The sequence below is a fragment of the Accipiter gentilis genome, chromosome 32 (genome assembly GCF_929443795.1).
Source record: "Accipiter gentilis chromosome 32, bAccGen1.1, whole genome shotgun sequence".
NCBI classification, from domain to species: Eukaryota; Metazoa; Chordata; class Aves; order Accipitriformes; family Accipitridae; genus Astur; species Astur gentilis.
In genome coordinates, this window is record NC_064911.1 from 1,481,174 (window position 1) to 1,501,894 (window position 20,721).

General features: G+C 38.7%; 1 protein-coding gene across 5 annotated transcripts in view; it reads right to left on the reverse strand.

Moving 5' to 3' along the window:
• The window catches only part of APP (amyloid beta precursor protein), a 238,368-nt gene that overhangs the window by 93,905 nt on the left and 123,742 nt on the right, over window positions 1–20,721 (reverse strand). For all 5 annotated transcript variants that reach the window (XM_049835163.1, XM_049835161.1, XM_049835159.1 and 2 more), the window contains exon 6: window positions 9,265–9,467. In XM_049835163.1, coding sequence (XP_049691120.1) covers window positions 9,265–9,467 — 203 coding nt within the window. The remainder of the gene's footprint in view (window positions 1–9,264; window positions 9,468–20,721) is intronic.

Genomic DNA, 20,721 nt, shown 5'->3' on the forward strand with positions numbered 1-20,721 from the left:
TTCATCCCACGCATTGCATAGGCGAACTGGTATGTTCAGCGAGAGGCTTCTAAATTCTCTGCATATATTTGAGTTTTGTGGCAGATCCCTAAGGGTTGCAAGGTATGAAGAAATATCAGTGCATTAGCACTTAAAATGCCCTGCATGTTCATCACCTCTCAGATGCTGGCTACAAAGAATCCTGCTTTTCAGAGTCTGTCCTGATCCATCACTTCACTCTCCCCAGGAGCACTGCTATTTATAAACAGATTTTATGTCCAATTGTCATTGGCAGTCAGTGTATACCTCCATTGCCTTAAATATATAATGCAGGTATAATTTTACATGTCTTGAACGTATTCACATATTGTATCTACAAATAATGTCAGGAATCAATTTCAGGGAGCATACATTTGATCTAAGAGAAACAGAACCAAGCGTTCACAAACATCAAGGATGTGCTACAAATGTCACAATCCTGTACCAAGTAATTAGGGGGAAAGGAATAGCAGGGGGTGAAGGAATACTAGGCTTTTTTTCCTTTAAGAGAAAACAAAGTAAGAATATTTAATTGCACAACACATTAATTACAATTAATTGTATACTAGCATATAATTAGTTATAGACCACATTTAGCATACAAGTGTTTCTTCTGATTTATTTTAAAATCAAATCCAGCCCTGCTGTCCAATTATACAGTCAAGTCTTCATGTAAAGCCAACTTTGCACAGCCTTGGAAGAGCTGCCATATGTCAGTTAAAAATGAATAGTGACTCTTGACATTAAAGAGACAGGTATAATCAAGAGAATTTTTGCTGACAGAAAATGTCATTTCAAAAAACACAAAGGTCTCAACAACTCAGTCTTTCTTAGTTAATGTTGGCTATGGGCTGACCTCTATCCACACAGTAAGCGCCTTCTAGGTTTCCTGCAAAAGACTAGTTCTCTTATAAAGTCTGATTTATTTCATTTTGCATTGTTATATGTTATCAGGATGCGAACAGTTCGCAGATATAATCTGAAATTTCCTCTAGGTATTCCTCTCATAGAAATAGCAGCAGAGATTATTTTTTTTTTTGCACGTGCAAAAGCAAAGGTAATTGCCCATCAAATAACTGATGCCAGTGATAACAAGGAATTGGCTCTTTGGAAACTAAAGTCATTTATACTCATGAAGATGCACTTGAACAAGCTTTCAGGAAACCACAGGGTAACATATTAAAAAGAGCAAGCCTGAAGCACTGCAGCCTAGTGTTGTGGCCAGGGACCTGCCTCCTGCCTGACCTGTCATCTCCCACCAGGCTGGTGCTGACAGTGCAGGGCAGCGGAAGGACATCCTCCCCTCCAGTCTGCACAGCCAACCGTACTGCTGTTGGTGAGACATAAATGGCAATTATTTAACTGCAGAGAGAATTGGTCTACTGTGTAAACAGTTTACAACCCAAATGAAGATTAAACAAGAGAGGAGACAAATGCTCTGGGTTACTGTTTCATGACTGCTGTGTTTAAGGGAAGCATGTTGCTGGTCCAGTCTAGGAAACTTCTTGCTGCTGTCATCCCTTTCCCAGTGTCACCGACACTGTCCACCATTGCCTGTTCTCTGTGGAGGGCTCAGAGTATCGTTCCTTCACCCCTGCTTTGGCTGAAGTTACATTTTTAAACCAGCTTCAATGTCTGGGAAGTGGTCCCATCACTCCTTTTGGTGGGCCGGTTGTTCCTCCAATGCCTCTCCATATCTTGGCCTTACAGAAAAAAGCCACTGCATTTGATCCTCTGTTGTACCACCTCACCTGAGAACATGGGGAAATGAAGTGCCAAGATGGGAAATTCAACAGGTTTTCTTGGGCTATTAATCCAAATACCATTTCCCCTTCCACTGGTACTGAGTGTAGCAATTAATGCCTATGATGGATGAGCTATGGTATTTTCAGATATTAGCAGCAGGCAGGCAGCATAAACTGCTAAATGATTCATCAAAAAATTCAAAGCTGTCTTTGCTTCATATATTAATCTTATTGCTGAAAACTGATTAAAAGAGGAGTTACTTTTTGCAACTGTGTAATTCAATTTTACTTGATACCACAAATAATTTGTATCCAGTACAGCATTAATGGTGAGCTTTGCTTTGTTTAAGGAACTTGCTCACTCTCTCCCCCCTCCAAAGATGCATATTTGCCAATGGCTTCACGAAACTGGCTAAAATTAAAGAGGACAAGACTTTGCCACAACCCAGGTTCATAAGTGGTCTAAATTCTGTTTTCAGACTCTTACAGTTTTGAAACACTCCTTCTTCAATAGTAAAATTCCTCTATCTTCTCTGTGCCCTAAACCAAAGATTACAGTTGCCAATACATTCCTTCTCTGAAATGGCAAATTCTTTTTGAGATAATCAGGAAAGTATAATTCAACTTTCCTCATTCCAAGCTTCTTATACTTATTCCAGCCTCTTGATGCTAGAAGAGTTGTTTCTAACCAAGCAGGTACATCATTCCCTAAAGGACAGTGCTGTGGCAAAGCTTTTTGATTTGCTTTTAAATTAATAGTTATAGTGATGTACTGAAAACTAATCAGTTACACTAAACATCGGCACTGACTACGTTATTTTTTCTTTGAAAAGCACAGACTTCAGCACCCTAGGAAATACACAGTCTTCAAGTATGTAGACATTGATTTATAGTGGCTTTACACAAAGTACTTCCATAAATACTCACTTACCAAAATGCTCTAAGTAGAGCTAATTAGAATTTATGTGCAAACACTTTAGATACTTTTGACGATCAGTTTTTACAGAGGGAAATATAAAATATAGTTCTGAATGGCATTTTAAATTTTTTCATTACCATATAAATTGTGGGTTTTTTCTGTTCCTTGAAGAAAACCCATTTCAAATCAAAGTGAAACTATAATTGCTTTATTTCAAAATCTCAACTCCGTGGTTTTTTTTCCACATGGGACCAACACTTACTCTGTGAACAACAACATTTGCAATTGAGGAATCTGAAACAGAATTTAAACTTCGGGGGGGGGGGGGGGGGGGCAGAAATTAAAGCTACATTTACATACTTCTATCACTGTAAACATCAAGGTTACTCATTATTTTCTTCAGGATTTGAATTTATTTACATGATCATGAGAACTAAGCTCATTTAAATGCTGGCACAGTCAGTCCCAGACTTTGAATCAGAAATTAAATTTGAAGAGATTTAAGAAAAAAAAAGGACAAACAGGAGGAGTTAGACTACCAACTCTGACCTGTCTTGGAAGTTGGGTCCTATGTTTAGTTTACACCTCTGAAAAACCTCTTTACCCTAACGCTACAGTAGAAAGATGCCGTCATGGTGGCTTACAAATATTACAAGTTTTTAAATTTAGCCATGGTAATGGAAAATACATTGTATTGATGACTCTTTCTATACTAACAGCCCTTCAAACTTGAAGTTGATATTGTCAAGTACATACAAATAAATCATACCGGTGGTATGAACCAACTCACTAGCACTGGTATGTTTGCTTTGTCTATGTTGCTGTCAGTTTAAATTGCGTATCATAATCACACGGGACCTGAACAAGCCTTAAACAAGGACCTAAACCACTTAGCTGCTTAGGTATATGGGCTCACAATCTTACAGTTTACCACTGATATTTCACTGAAGAACAGAGTAATTGATTAATGCAAGCGAGGCCAAAGGAATAAACCTCTCAAATACGTATCATGACATATATGCTCCACTTTATCATGCGGTAGTATATACAATATTACAACTGGAGTAATTTTGGCTTCCGTGTCTTCAGGATCTGAGAGCTATAGTTTGAGGATATTAATACACATGTACCCATATTAGTCTCCATTTTTTAACTAGCTGAGAAAAATTAGACAAGAGTAAATGCACTCTGTTTTTCTTTTAGTTATGCTGTTCATGTTCCAAAAAGGCACAATACTGTTTTGCTCAATGAATTAATCAAAAGGGAATATTTAAAGATAATTTCACTGAAACAAAACTTCCTCATTCTGAATATATGGTTAGAAGAGGCAGCCAAATTTTAGTTTGAGTATTCAAAGACAAAAGCTGACTTCAGAAGAGGTTTTTGGAATTAGGAGAAGACAGCTGTGAAGTTGGCACATGGTCTAGGAATAAAGTTGGTGCACAAGCTACAAAATTGCCAAATACTTTCTACAGAGAAAATTAAAAGAAAAAAGCAAAATGATGACTTCTAAATGCAATACTGAAGAACAGCTCTTCTAAAACTGTTAAATACCCTAAAATTGTGATTTCGATCCTGTGCAATTGAGATTTAATTTCTCTCTTTAATGTCTATTCTTAAGTTACTGAAGGGGAATATTTGGAATATGAAAAAAAATTAATTGTATACTTGGCTAGAATACAAAGCCTTATAATTCCCAAGTGGAACAAATACATAAAAATACATTTTCTATTTACTTGTGGACAACAAACCTACATTTTGAACCAAGGTGCCATATAGTTACTACTGATGGCCAGAATCCAAACAAAAAGCCCAGCTTGATTTTAAATGTAGGTCAATAAAATTTCATAATTTATGTGTATTTTAGAAAAGGCATCATTTCCACATAACATCATGGTTATGCTAACATTGTGAATGAATATGTGAGTGAATATGAAGATTAGCACAAAAGCTCATTCCAGTCTTTTTATACAGCAAAACAAAATATTCAATTAATTACTGCTTCAATATAGTAAAACTACATTTTCTCTAGGGAAACAGATTCTTGGGGGATTTCTTCTGGCAGGATACATTTCAAATGAAACCACACTCCACCCTCCAACCTTACATAAAACACTACTGTTGCTGTGTTTAGTATTTTGGTACTTTTGCCCTTGACCCAAAATAATAATAATATATTGCTTTTCCATCAACAAGATTACTAGATCATAAAAAAAAGATTTCTTCCAATTGCAACATACCTTGAAGTATTATATCATGGTAGAATAGCTGTGCTTTAAATTATAATGTCTATCAAAAGCTATCAGTCATTTTAATGCAAATCCATTAGGTTAATTTTATCAGCTCTTGTCATATGTTAGAGCAGATTATCATTCTTAATGAAGATCTCCTAACAAAAAAAAAGGTAGAGTTATCATAATGTGTACTCTTCATATAGCAACCTATGGATCTTAATATGGAATACAATCACACATTATCTTTTTCCAGCTAAAGTATACTGCATAGTCTTGAAGCAAATGAAGAACAAGGAACTACTACTTTAAAAGAAAGATAATAACCTTTCAAAGAAGAAAGTGGGCCAAATCTATGGAGGGTGAAAAAAAGCCCAATTAATCCAGCATATGCTACTAATATTATCCCCAAATTTACAGTTGATAGGTCTAGTAATCAGGGTTAACCTCCCTTGCCTTAGAATAGATGGTAGCTGTCACTGAATGGATTTAAAGTCTTTTAGACATAAAAATCTTCAGCAAAAAAACCCCATGCTAGATCAATAAAGCTAAGAGCTACCATACAAACATCAGGCTACTTTTCTCTTGCTAGGAAACCAGCATACGGTCTCTCGCTTGCAACTCCAGATTGTAGACACAGTCAAAATGTCACATCAAGCAGGACTGCTTAAATTCTTTCCTAACTGTTCAAAGAAATCCAGCTGAATTACAGAAAGCAAAACCAATTGCTAAAGGGCAACATTATACGCTAGATGAGGCAGGTCAAGCTTATGCTGCTGAATCCCCCGCATCTGCTGATAGGTATGTGAAGAAGCTGCCAAGTGTTTTCTGCCAGGCTGCTGCGCTGACCCCGCTGCTCTCCTTTAAATGAGACCTGATCGACTGCTATGTTAATGGGAAGCACTAAGCTGAAATTGCTTATTCTTTATTGTACGTCAAGAGAGACTGATTTTTCTCGTCACCTACTGTGCTGAAGGACAGCAGAAACGAAATCACAAACAATTGCACGTGATGGGGAGCAGCGCTCCTGCTTGCTTTGGTCACACACTGGAAGAATCACCTGGAGCCTGGATGCCTTGCGAGCAGCTCTGTAACACTCGCGATGCTGCAACGATGGCAGTAGAAATCAAACTGCTCCCTTGCTTAAATCCTGGCCAGCAGAGTCACCTCCTTTGCTCCATATAGGGACAAAAGTCAAGAGCCAAAGTTCTCCTGCAGAGCTTCATAACCGAGCCACACTTTCTTCAGCACAAGTTCAGTGATAACATCTCCCGGTGATGAAAGGTGAAAAACGTTGACCTGACATTAATTTCACTCTTTAGATCCCTGCAACATCAGACCCACAATCAGCTGGATTTAACATCTGAACTTCAGCAAGAGTTATCAAAGTTTAAACTGGGTTTGCTGCCCTACTCCATATGAACTAAGAGTAGAGATGATCCTTCACAAAAGGCAGGAAAGTGAATACTGGCAAGTACCATGCTAGGAAAAATTGATTCACATTTTTGAATAAACACTATAGCTTGTCAAAATATGGTTGCTGCAGAAACTGAATTAAAAGATTGTCCTTGTGCCAATGACCTCTCCCATTGTCTGGAAGTAAGTTTGCAAGTAGTTCTGCTATGGCTACTTTGATCACGATTCATTAAAATACGCATAGAAATAAAATTGCCTGACAAATTGATTGTACAATAGCTCAAGTATCTTTAAAGTATAACATCACATTTATGCTTTTCAATTACTTATAGTTGACGGCAATCGTTCCATTGATTTGGGGGAGAAAGGGCTCACGACCAGCCCAAATTTAGATCCTAATTTATGGTTTTGAAGAGCTGCTCTTTGTTGATTTCACACACGACAAGCAACTCCTCTCAAATTGGGCAAACCCACTCACTGTGCTCTTTAATGCTAATGACATAATATTAGTCACAGCTTCATAAAGCGTACATAAAACTGGCTGTAAAGTGTCCATGAAGAGCATCCTAGGATACATTTTATGAACTGCACTTAGTAATGCTTGGGAAAAGCAGCCTGAGCAGAGCTCATGTCCATGAGAATGAAACTCCAACACTTAACCCCACCTGGAAAGGCTTTCAAGGTGTCTCCATAGGATGGACCACTTCTTAATACATAGTCTACAAGGTACCTCTGCTTCTTTCGTTTGCACTGACAGCGACAACAGCAGATGTTTGCAACAGCAAGACAACAGCAGATGCTCACCACTGAAGTTCCTATGCTGGATCGGCTGGCTGCATCAGGAGGACAGGGGCCCTGTAGGAAGCCTTCTCACAAGTGCAGCAAGGGAAGTAAAAGCAAGGGCCAAGGCTCTAAGTTATTTGGACACTTCTACATTTAAAAATAAGCAAGCATTTTGCACAGTGCAGCTCTGTCAGATGCCATTTACACACACTCAGGGACAGTCTCGACAGGACAGCTGGAGGTCAGAAAGCCCAAAGGGCTGGGGCAGAACTGTGCTGAAGACTTGTATTGGTAACAGATTGCCCTCACCTCACCTGCAGCAACACTTATTTTACTGACAGTCACCCAAGGTGGGAAATTTTAGACTTGGGTAAAAGAGGACAATAGCATTTCATTATCAGCTAGCAAGTGTATACATTTCTAAAGGATTTTTAAAAGGTGGCTTCAATAGTTTGCCTCATCTCTCTTGTATTTTACATTCATATTATTACACACTACTTTCCTGAAGGCTAAATATCTTAACCTCTTTGAAATGTCAACCTCAGTAAAGAAACACGTTCTACCTAATGTGTCCTCATTTCCACTCATCCAAAATCCCATTAAAGTCAAGTGTACTACTTTTTTTTTTTCTCCTCTCTCTCTCTCAATATTCATTTACCGGTGAGAACGGGACATTTTATCCCCAGGTGGTGAAAGCTCACATATGGAAATATATTTAATTGGTTTAAAGATTTAAACATAATCTCCTCCCACTCCCTCCTCACTGAAATGGCTTTCCAATAACTGAGCAAAACACTCAACGCAGTTATATATGACAGAAATGCACAAGACTGCATTACCAGCCTTAGAAAGAAACATTTGCAAGTGATTTTAGCGAAGCATTAGTGCTTTTGATTAGCGAGCTTATGTGCATGCAGACTGAACGGAAAAACGTAAATGAAGTAACTCTGCTTTTTCCAAAGCATACCCTGCGCACCCTTCTGTCCTTGGCACGTGTGATGAATCGTAGCCGGCAGCCCTCTGCTCCACACCTGCTCTGCCAAACATTGGCACCACAGTTCAAGAGAAAAGGATGCTGCCACATGCAAAATGGGGGACTCTGCTGGCACTTCAGTCCCAAGCATCCCCAGAGGCAGGGCGTGGGAAAGCAAGGGGAGAGGAAAGGAGCCAGGCCAGATGTTTTCTGCCTCGTTTCTCGACTGCCCCAATCGCCGCCATTTTTCCTCTGCCTCCTGCATGTCCCAACTCCTTTCTTTTTAACTGTAGCCTTTAATTTCATTTTCTGCCATCATCTCCAGCACTTATTGGTAAAGATGTAAGCACTGTAGAAAAATTAGCATCTATCTTACTGAGATTTAAACCACATCAAATTGCACTTATTAAAATAGAAATATAAGGATAATTCATTCAAATATGTATAGTACAAGAAATGTGGCATTTAAAAATATTAAGTTGCTATGTTGTTCATAGACTAGGGTAAAATTCAAAGTTTAAAATGCAGTTATGTTAATAACTACAAAATAACACGAAAAACAGATTTTAGAAATGAAGAGTTCTTTCTCACTCCATGTTTTCCTTTTTGGGAAATGCACTCCTATTTCCTCCTCCCCCCCAATACAACTCATTAGTTAGGTTCACTTTTCTGCATAGTTTTTTCTAAATTAATTTGATTTTACTGAATTACTAGTTCATGGAGAAATATTGGAAAGAGGTTTCTAACAGAAATCACACAAAATGACTAATCACTGCTGTTAATATAAGAGACAAAACCAGCTAGTGCTACCTTCTGCTTTGAATTGACACTCCCTATCCTTCTGCAACACATGCACAGGATAACCCACACACATACTTTTGCTGTGGTATTTGCTACATATTGCATCAAATTTTATTTAGTGTTACTTTAAAATAAAACCAACCCTTCTGCTTCCATCTGCATCATACACAACAACCACACTTCATAGACAGACACCTCCAAAGAATATTTGTAATGGGAAAGGGGTGGGGATTCAATGTGAAAATTACAGAAGCCAAAGCACAACAATGCTGCAACTTAGGGTATTTTGCTGTTTGGAACATTTTTTGTTGTAAAGGGCAAACATGCAAAGCAGCAAGATTGGTTTTCCAGTCCCAAGATAAATGCCCATGAATTTACCTCTGACAACCTCTTCCACAGACTCTGTAGTTGTGGTCGTAGTGGTTGCAATACTGGTAGTTCTTTCAGTTGCCGCCTCATACTCTTCCTCTGTCTCTTCTTCAATTTCATCACCGTCATCATCATCATCATCAGCATCTTCATCTTCCACAACGGTTAGCTCCTCATCTTCCTCTGGTTGTTCTTCTACTATTTTATCATCGCTAAATGAAGAAAATGATAATGATGTGTCAGCAACAAGATGATTTCAAGATAACAAGAGAGAACAAGTTCAGAAACTCTGTAAAGACAAGAAGTTACCTGTTTCTCTATATTCCTCCCTCCCCTTTAAATAAAAAAGAAAGAATCAGAGACACCGGAATGTCCCAACGAGTAAAAAATCAGAAATGCTAAAAACCCCAAAAAAGTCAACATTAGCAATGCAGTGAGAAAACTAGCAAGATGCCAGACTGGAGCTCCTCCTTTTGCACAGGGATGGCAAAAGAATACCCATCAGCAATACAATATTTTGACAGCTGAATAACACTCCAAACATGCTTGCTCCGCGCTACTGTCAACAAATCAATTTTTATTTTGAAAGAAGCTCAAATTAGCCCAAAATGCACTCAGCTGGTAGGTACACAGAAGCAAGAGAGTTCCTCAGGACTTGCTCACCCAGGAGACACCTCATCCAGAGGCCAGCTGTGGACTACCTTGCATGCCTTTTGCAGAGGACTACCAAGCTTTGAACTGACGGGGAATTGTCTACACTGACTGCTGAGTTTTTTGTTTTGTTGTTAAAAGCGTTGTGTGAATGGAATTGCGTGCAGAGCTGTCTGTTTTCACAAAGGACAGGACAGAGACAGTTGACACATGATGCTGCAATTCACGCTTAGCTGACTGTTGATAGTTTTTGTCTTTGAGGTTTTATCTCCAGCACAGCAAGCTCAGCTGAGATGTTCTGCACTACCAACACTGCTGTACAACTGATGTGTAAGGCCTCCATAAGACTCATGGTACTGACGTGTGTTAGAATGGCAACACATGCACCCCTACTCTCACAAAGAAATATCAAACTATTGGGCTAAATATTGGTATCCATCATAGTGCTTTAAATTCATATAGCTGCCTAAAATCCTCAGGACTTTAATCAGTCTTGGACGATAGGAGGAAATAGTGAAGTTGACTATCAAATACATTTGGTGGCTTAATGTGTCAAGAATTTTCTGGGGTTACTCTTTGTTCTGAATGATATAGGAAACAGGCCAAAAAACGTATGCTTGGCTACTGCCACTGTTGCTTTTGAAATGCGTTCTAACTCAGTGCCCAGCTGTGGCAAGGTTTTGGGTTTGTTAAATCTGATCTTCTACTTGAAATCTGCTACTAATGAGTAAATGATCTTTAAATATTCAAACATGCAGTGACTTTTTGTCACCTTCATACACAAGTGGTTTTGCATCTTTTTCATAGCATTGCATATGCTTGAACAGCCTTTAAGGTAAAATTAACAACTTCTCTCCTTCACCTCATTTTTGAGACCAAGCCTGTAATATTTCATTTCATAATATGCTGCCTACTACAACTTTGCAAGTGAACTCAGAGCAAAAAGGAGGACAGTATGATTTTTCTTAATAGGGTATTAAGAAATATTGATAAAACCCTTGTATGCCACAAGCCTGACTCTACTAGAAGAAAGTTAAGTCTTTATACAAACAAGAGTGAATCCCTTGTTCCCTTCTCCCCAAAATATTTGGCCTCCAGAAACACAAGGGACTTAAAGTAATAGTGAAGCTTTCCACTGGGGGAAGCCCAGGCAGGTTATACAAATGGATGTGGTAAAAGCTACCTTGCAGAAGAGTCTGCATAAGGGATGACCTGTTTCCATTTACATGGGAGAAAGACTTAAGAAGGGGTGACAAAACCACTGAGTTCTTCTCTTAATTTTTCTTTATTTCTAAGAATTGGCTTAGAAATTTCACCATCTCCACTGTTCGGTTTTCTCCTGCAAAACTAATTTCAATACATCTGAAATTTCCAATGTTGTTTTTAGAAACTCCTTTCTGAACAACGTATTTCTTCTATTTTTCTTATCAAGTATTTCACCTTTTTATGAGCATGAAATAAATGCTATACGTACAACATCACCTTTCAACGGCAAGAGTGAGGTGGATTTGTAAAGTCCAGTATCTGTTTCTGATCTTCAGGTTAAGGGGCTTCTAGTGTTGGCTAGCTACAGACATTTAAACAAGGCACACTGAGTATAAGACATCCAGATTTTGATCAAGAGCATCAGACACCATATGCCTTTCAACATTAAAGAAAGCTGCTCTCTGTCTTTCTCTCACCTAAGCTACAAACACAGCATGCTTTAATAAAAGTGCAATTATTTTTCCTCTTCCTTTCACATGAATGATCACTCTCAGATACTGGCAACCTTATGAAGTTAAAAAAGAACAACAAAAACAACCTAATGAAACAAAGTAAAATCAATTAGTCACATAGAAGGCCATCTCAAACATGATTTGTATGCATGCATCCAATATCCATCTGTTTTTAGCTACACAAAAGCAATCAACTCAGGTATGTCAGTCCACAGCAGTCTGCTGGGAAATTCTCAGCATTAAAGCCAAGCTAAGCTTCCTCTCTCGCACCCCCTTCCTTTTTTTTGGGTGTGTGATGGTGAAGGGGACAGGACGAAAGACGACAGTTCTCTGTGTGCACTGGTTGGCTGCACCTGCCATTACAGTGCGCCCTGGTTTCCTCTCCAGTAACTCACCAGAAGTAAACACTTAAAAGGTAACCCCGACCTACATGCCCTTTATGACTTGCTGTTTGCTGAAGAACTAGACATCTGAGAACATAAAAAAAACCCAGAAGTGAAGGAAGACTATAACAGTTTATGGGATCAGGCTCCTGAAAATATTCTTAAAAGCTTGCACAAAAATGTTCTATAATATTCTTTCTACTGTTTTGATCACTCCTAGAAAAATCATATTTCTGCTAGCAACATAATCTGCAGGACTCAATCACAAGAGTAGTATGTCACAGGATTATATTTTATTGCAAGTTTCAAGAAAAAGGAACAATGAAAATAGAAGTGGTTTTGCCTTAGATTTAGATACCTAAATGGAATTGAAAGCCTTGCTATATACTTATCGAATTAAGACACCTGAAATTAGGCTTTAGAAGGTCATTTCCGTATTTAACAGTTTTAAAAACTCTCTTGTATAGAAGTGTGGAGCTATACTCAGGTTCTAGAGAAGTATGCCAGGTTTTCTCTAAAAGGAATTATTTTCCCAGCTGTCTACTTTATTTTATTGTTATTTATACAAAGATGAGTTAGCGTCTTCCCCTATAGTACCGTCTTCCAAAGAGAAAGGGACGGGGAGATGAAGTGGTTTACATTCTTTTAACAAGCTTCTTTCCTGAAGCCAAATACCAGAAACTAACTGGACTGGCATTATTCTGATGGTTTAATCATGCTCATCTGTACCACATAGTATAACACACCAAATAGCATGAATACACAACAGTCAGGGATGTATCCTAGCAAGGCCTAACAGTAACAACAGCAACAGTTTCACATTAGATATCAAAGCTACCCACTAATTCATGCACTCCTAAGAGTCAATCACAGTAACTGCTCAACAGTGCAAGCAGAAGATGACCACATCTCCTCACGAGGCCATGGTTATGACATGGTTATGACAGGCATGAGAAAATCAACAATGCCAAGTAGTCCGTTAGCAGTGCTCCCCAGGGGCCGGGGACCACAGGGAAGGAGGAGGTTTCCCAGTATCTGTCAGCAATCAGGGGACTTTGAGCCTCATGCTTGAAGATGCAGGTTTAGTATAAACAAATGCTGCATCTTGATGTGCTTCTGTTCTGAACAAAGACAGTGGGTAGACTTTACATATTTTTACTATTAGCAAAGGTACTATGTCTTGTAAGAAACATGAAAAAATACGCTTGGTTAAGCATATGATATGATAACCACTATTATCATCCTAGCTCTTCTTCAAAGAGCACGCATGCAAGAGGGACGATGGAGAATAACAGAGAAGGGAATGAACTTATACTGCAACATCCAGCATAAAGTATCAACTCTTCAAATGGGGGCAAACCCCTCCCTGTTGCACTGTCTGCAGAGCCGTTCCTCTCTGTCATGCTAAGTGCTCTGGTACCATTCACATTTCTCAGTTAGCACCACCACAGTGCTGTTTCACCTTTCACCTCAGTAATCAGTTTAAATCCACTGTTTTTAAACAAATGTTTACTACCAACTGAATGTGGATGCTAATACTTTTCATGTTTCTTACAAGACATCATACTTTTGCTAATACTAAAAATACGTGAAGTCTACCCACTGTCTTTGTTTGCAACAGAAGTCTTGGAGTTTTATTTAATATATGTAGCAAGTGGGCTTACTTCCTGGTATTATTATCACATTTTACCTTCTTTGGTAAACAGGCATGACTAGGTCTTGTTGCTCCTGGAACCATGATACCTTGACAGCTTTTTCTGTATATTCCCTTGATACCATCCCAGCCAGGGTTTTATTAGCACCACAGACTACTGTGTCTCATTTACAAGAAATTGTTGACATTTCACCGTAGCTTAGTGGCGCTGCTGACAGGATTTTTCAAAGGCCGCTCAAAAAAATTACTTGATGCACTGACAAGTTCACAGATTTGTAAAGCCCTATTGTCATCACCACCATCTGAATTTAACAGTTCAGCAGTAAACAACAGAGGTAAATTTTTAGGCTTGAATGTAGCTATGAAAATACTTGCAACCTCCCCTACATTAGTACATCTCAATCTCTTGTCAGTGGAGACTTTTGGCAAGGAGGGCCAGCACTTTCCTTTCATGGTGGACACAGAGGTCATCATGGCTTTGAACATTCTGCTTCTACCTCCTCACATATGGGATATTAAAATCCATTCCCCTCCATTCCTTACGCTTCCCTTGAGCGTTCCAAGTAGCACACTGGGTCATTAATATAAATCAGCTATGCTCCCGTGTCTGGTGAAAGGGGGTATTTGAAGTTTGGTGGTTTCAGCTCTATTTCCAATGCCACAGACACACTGGGGTTCCAGGCAGCCTTAAGAGATAATTGGTTCCACTGACTCCAACAGAAATGTACCAACCACACTAATGGGCATATTTCTGGTTTTAAAACACATACCACCGTACAGCTCCTGCTAGTACACATCTAAGTACATAGTTACAAGCAATGTTTAAACCATGGATCTGTAATGTGTATCTAATAACTTCCTCTTCTCAATGTCACTGCAATAAGAGCTGGCACCAATGTATTATTTATTTACGTCACTCAGAAGTGTGCATTGTCCTGTTACTTTGTGAAGATAAAACTGAAGGACAGGTAAAGGAAAGGGATCTCTGCTACCTCTTACAGTTCAAGAATTAAGAAAAAGTTCGTAAATGAAAGTTTCCTTACTGTATTCCAATAACCTGCAACAGGCAGAGAGGCAGAACACAGATGACAAGAAAGATGACTTTTCTTTCTAACAGTGTTTCAGAACTCATTGGGCTGCAGCATAAGGTACATTTTAAGAAGAGGTTTCAGTCTGCAACTATTAACTTCACACAAAAATGTGGCAAAGCTTTCAGTTTAGGATGACAAATAACTATGGACTAATTACCGATACTGGGAAGTGGCTCACGTTTGTCTGCAATAAATGCTCATCCATTTGAATGTATTTAAACCATGACTTTGCCAAGTAACTCAAACAAAAACATATACTCCATCAGTGGGTGAAAAAGAATGAAAAGGCATTCAAGACAGACATTTTAATATCTGGAAAGATTTGCCTTCACTACACTTTCCAACTGTATTTTATTGCAAATAGATTCCATCTGCACCGTGGTTTTTACCAGCCATCAAGCCTGAGCAAAAAGCTGGGGAAAGCTAATTCCAGGAGAGGAACCAAATCAGTAGTAGCAAGAAGCTGCTGTCTGCCTACAGAGAGGAAAGCAATATATGTTGGCTCTAGACAGTTGTGGGAATTAACATAGGAGAAGCAATTGCTGCACGTAACTTGCAGCCTCTGCTCTTTCAGCCCAACAGGCTGAGCTGATAGTAACTTTTGCATCCATAACCTTTACTACTGCAGGTGCCATCATCCCGATTTCCAGCCTCTTGTGCTTCAGGTTCCCAAAAGCACAAAACCCGCACTCCTCTATAGCCTCTACAGCTCCCCCAAATGTGCTCCAGGGAACATGTGATGGGACTCGCTTGTCAAGTATTCAGCCTAGGTCTAGCTTTGCTTCCAGCAGATGATTAATGATGAGCACAGATACCTATTTATTCCTGCGTACAGGAAAGCTCCAGAGGACAAAGTTCTTAACTGTGGTAGTGGAAATAGACAGATACAACCATGAACCTCTACATGCCGTAAGAGTTAATGCCTTAAAGGACAATGCAAAACAAAACCACAAAGCAAACTACAAGAGTAGGGCACACACTCGGAATCCAAACAGGAAGATGAGTGCATTTGGGATGGCCTAATTACCAGGTTTCTGGTTAAAAGCAAGTCAGAAAGCTAATAGGCAATGAACCAAACTCTCCCTCAACAAAGCTGCACATCAGAGGCCTGGGTATTTTCCACCTAACATTTTTCCAAACCTTGCATGCTAGAAAAAGTTCTTCTGACAAAAGGACGAGATTTCTCAAGAACCGTGTTTGATCCCACCAGCACACTCCTCCGAATGGTGCCGCTAATTAAACACATGAGTCAACACAGGAACTACTTAAAGCTAAAAACTAAGCCAACAATGCACTTTAGCACATGAGCACCCAGCTCACCGTACCTTCTGTTATTTAACTTTGGCTTTGGTACACAAGCCAACTTCAAGACTAAGTCGAGTACACTAAGTATGTGAAACTGAGTATCCAGGTAGAAAATTTAAACAAGAACTACCAAAGTAATTTTGCATGGAGTAGAAGAGAGGAAAGGAAGTCAAAACCAAGTGTGAAATGAAGATTTCAGCATTCACCTTGAAAGTCTAGGAGTAGGGAGTTATACCAAAAAGGTCTATTTTCCTGAAGTATGGTGGGGGTGGGAATGGACAGCAGGGCGAGAACTAAACTGCACTGCAGTTGTGAGATTAGGCACAGAACCAGGAAAGAAGAGAGTTATGCCAGACCTCCAGTCTATGTAACTGATCTTTTAAATGGCTTATTGGCATCATAGTCTGGAAAAATCACAGTGATGTACAGAATTGAAAGTCTGACCCACAAGTGACCTCAGCAATAGTGTTTCTGGTTCATCTGTTAAGTGACCACAAAAGTACAAACTGCTTAAAAACTGCCTTCTTTAGTTTCACTAGGCTTGGATTATACTAGGTTAGTAAATCAGGTATCTCACAACAAAAAGAAATAACATGATATTCAGACACATATAAACACCTATTAGACAAACTTTTAAGAACTCAGATGGGTACCTTCCTTTGCACAGCAAGTCAGGACAAGCAATTCATATTGCCTAGCATTTTTCAGACATTCATTTTGCCACTTCTAATTATTTTCCTTTTTGTTTTCCTCTACTGAAGAGGTTGCAATTATGTTTATTTTCACATTTCCTAATAGAAAAAAAAATTGAAATAAGCTATTTCAAGAAGTGTCACATATTCTGAAGCACATAATTCAGTTGTTTGATAAGGTCTAAGAACTCAAAAGCAGCCTGTCTTGCTCCTTTTACTGTGGTTTTTTTTTAACCTTTTATACAAAAACAATACAAAAAATGTGCCTGGTTTCATTAACTGATAGAAAGCATAAAAAGTTGCACTACAAATATTTTAATCTAAGTTTTAAATAGAACATTTATAAAAACCAAACACGCATTCCTTGCTCTACTGCCTCCAACAGATACATTCATCTTTTTCCCCATAATTAAACAAGAAGGTATACTTCATACTGTTAGAAGTTTCTTTCCGCAGCTGACCTGCTTAGAAAGACGGGTGTATGAGGTAGCATGTAACATTTGACCTTGTGCATTCACAGAAGGTACCTGTTGACTGATATGCGAGAATACTTTTTCAAAACTGACGTAGTTTTCTCTATGAAACAAAGTCTTTGCTGGTGTTACTGTTCTGACAGTTTTCTTTGGAAGATGGAGGATTCAGCAAGAGGTATGTCATTTTTAGAGAAGGATGGGGTAATAATATATTTAACCCATAGTCTTTCTCACTTTGATTATTTTTGCTAAAGAGAAACTTAAAAACTAGAAAAGTAAACATAGCTGAAACACACAAAATTAGGCTCTGTGAGCCTGATGACACTGAATAAATATTAAGTTCAAAATCCTGACATCAGAAATGCATTAAGACTGAACGTGATGGAAGAGGCAGAGCGAAGGTCACCTGCGCAGCCCTATTTCAGCCAGCTTAAGAATCAGCAGAAAAATCTGGATTTGTTACAACATGTTTGTTTCCACAAAACTTCTGCCGTACTTAGAATGGACTATTCAGTGTCTCTTTGTCCAACCTGCTACCCTACAGCTTATCTGAGGCAGACCATGTGAACTCTGCACCAAACCGTGTACTTGCCCTGTTTATGGAATTCATCGCCTTGGTACCCTCACACAACAACAACAGAGTAAAACTGGAAGACTAACTTTGTTTTACAACTGGGAAAGCGGACAAAAAAATATCAGAAGTATGTAATAACTCTGGATGTTCAATTTAAGACATTGAATAACATTTTTCAGAGAATATACCATCTTAAACTTTTAAAATACAGCTGCCAGCAGCAGCAGCTGCAAGAGGCCAGGACTTCTGCAGAGCAGATTACCTCCACTCGTGCAGTCAGAAGAAAAAGCAGCACCTTTTGTACCAAGCTTTTTATGGTGGCCACAGCATGCCAAGCCTAGCAGAAGACTTTCATGGCAGAAGCAAGCATAGATCCAGTTCTCCAGGTCAACATTTTATTGTTTTAACCTTTTCTTCTTCACTCAGGTCACAATTTGAATGTTATTTTTTCCTCAGAAATGATCAAAATAGAGAACCCATGTGAAGAAAGGGTTTGTCATCATGTAACCAAAGCCAAAACATTTGCATTCAAGATTAGAAACATTTTCTGTCAGGAACCTCCCGCCCCCCGCCCCGTACGCTATTCCTGTTTCACCCATGTATTCGAAGCGTGTCACCTTTGTTAGAAGGCAAAAGAAAAAAAGTATTTACTACAGAAAATGCTTTACTACACTGTGCTGTTAATAGCACAGCCTCACAAGAGCTGCAATTCTTAAATTTCCACAAACCACCCCAATGCTGAGCTCTTACTTCTAGTGCAGACCACAAAAACTACTGCTACGTGTATCACTGAAAGGTAAAATAGAGTGGGAACTGCTGGATAACTTTATGAAGGGATATCCAGCTACGCATCCACTGGCACACAGTCATGCTGGTGTGACAATACATGTTGAAAAACCCAGCTGTAAATTTCTCACTTCTCATTTTTTTCATGCATTATAAATAGTACAGCGCTTGAAATGGGGTGGTATATATCATGATGTCACAAGAACTTCTCAGAACATCTCGCAGACACATCAGAAGGGTTTCTTGAGTTGATTACTACATGAAGATACATAGAGAACCTTTCCCTCCCACATTTCAGTCATCAAAAGTCATTACAAGTGACAACTTAAAATTTTTGCTTATAAAGTTTTTGCCTATTACTTAAGGAAAACATGGCAGCTGATGGCTCTATTTTGCAAGGTCAAAAAAATTTAACCCTTCTCTGCAAGTCAACCTTCTACTAAATGTACAGGTTTGGTGACATTAACCTCCCGAAATAAGCTCAACATTCACTTAAGTCATATAGGTAGCCTGCACAGCTACCAAACTGCTTTCATCAGGGGTCATGAAAGCCTGGCTATCTTCTACTCATTGCTTCCTCAATTAGATTAATTCTCTCCACCCATAGGCTCATCCATCACTTCAGTTAATGCTTTATACTCAAATGGTGATTGGATTTGCCAGCTCAGCATTGCTGTAATTACCTCTCAAAGCAATGTGGTGTTTCATCAATTCCATTCTAACTTTACTTGTCCTAAGAAGAAATCCAACTTACCAGTCTTTCTAGAGTCATTAATGCTCTGGTGTTTCTATGCTTTCTGAATTTTATTTTCACAACCTCCATGTTAAAAAGGAAAAAAATTGATATTAAAAATATATCATCAACTACCCAAATATTACGTAACAGCCAACATGAGAGACAAACCCAATTAATGAAAGAATGTGAGACACAGAACATGCTAACAGCATAGAAAATATGTGAATAGGACAAAATACTTCTGGAGTTTTTCAACATAGGCAGTAACATGATGCCTACAATTTGGTGATGCCTAGTTTAATTTATGAAGAAAAGCAATTAGGTTTTATTGTTAAAATACTTATAAAACCACAGAAGTTCTTAGATAAGCTGTACAGGTGAGAAGCACTTTAGTTCCATTTCTAACAGTTCTACTACAAAAATCAGGAAAATATGAACTTCCAACCAATTAGCTGAAATGTTATACTGCAAAAAATCAGAACACCTTCCACACTGCCTCTCCAAATTAATTCAGTTTCTCTAAAATACCAATTCAGTGATGAACAATTCATGTAGTGCAAAATTCATCTATTTCAATAATTATTAACCTATACGGATGGCAAACTTCAAAGGAGGGGAAAAAAGCAAGAAAAACGCTTAAGCAAGTTTGTAATTCCTAGTGTTCATTTTAGGGCACTGACTCCCAATTAGGAACAATTTGTATTAGGACAGCTGATGAGAATACTGCCTCTGGCTGCACCCTTCTGTACTCCTGTGTCATGGACGACTGGGCTCCCCACCAAGAAGACCCTGAACCACTGCAACTCGCATACCACTGCTGGCACAACGTTCAGTGCTCCTTAAATTTTCAGGGGTATGACCAGCCTAAAGCTCAGTCTGCACAGTATGGAAAAAGGGAAATCTTTTTTATCCATCCAAATGCAAGTAATTTCCTGCTAAGTCAGAATCTGCAGTACAGACCCTTCTTCCAGCTTCACGTCTGGTTCAGCTTTACTAGCTCAACTACTTGGAGAGTAGGGGGTAGATTTTTTTTTTTTTTTTTAATGTTTTGGGTTTGTTTTTTTTAAGGAATCATTTTGGAGATTCCCACAGGAGCACTTCTCACTGAAATTTTAGAAATTGACTTTCCAATTTAATGAAAAAGCTTACACCAAGGAGAACTTGTTGATTTTAATATCAGTGACAAGATGTCTTGAAAACACATGAATACTCAACAGAGACAAAAGGTTAATTTTCTTTTTCCTCCAGTGAGCGTATTTCCAATGAAGAATTTAGCTTCAGCAGCCTCCTTTTTCCTGATCAATAACACTTTTTTAGCTTTAGAAGAGCAAAAATTTCAAAAGGACTCCAGATATCCCATTTCTATGTTCTTCAGACAAATCTTTTGGGCTCAGAGCTGGACT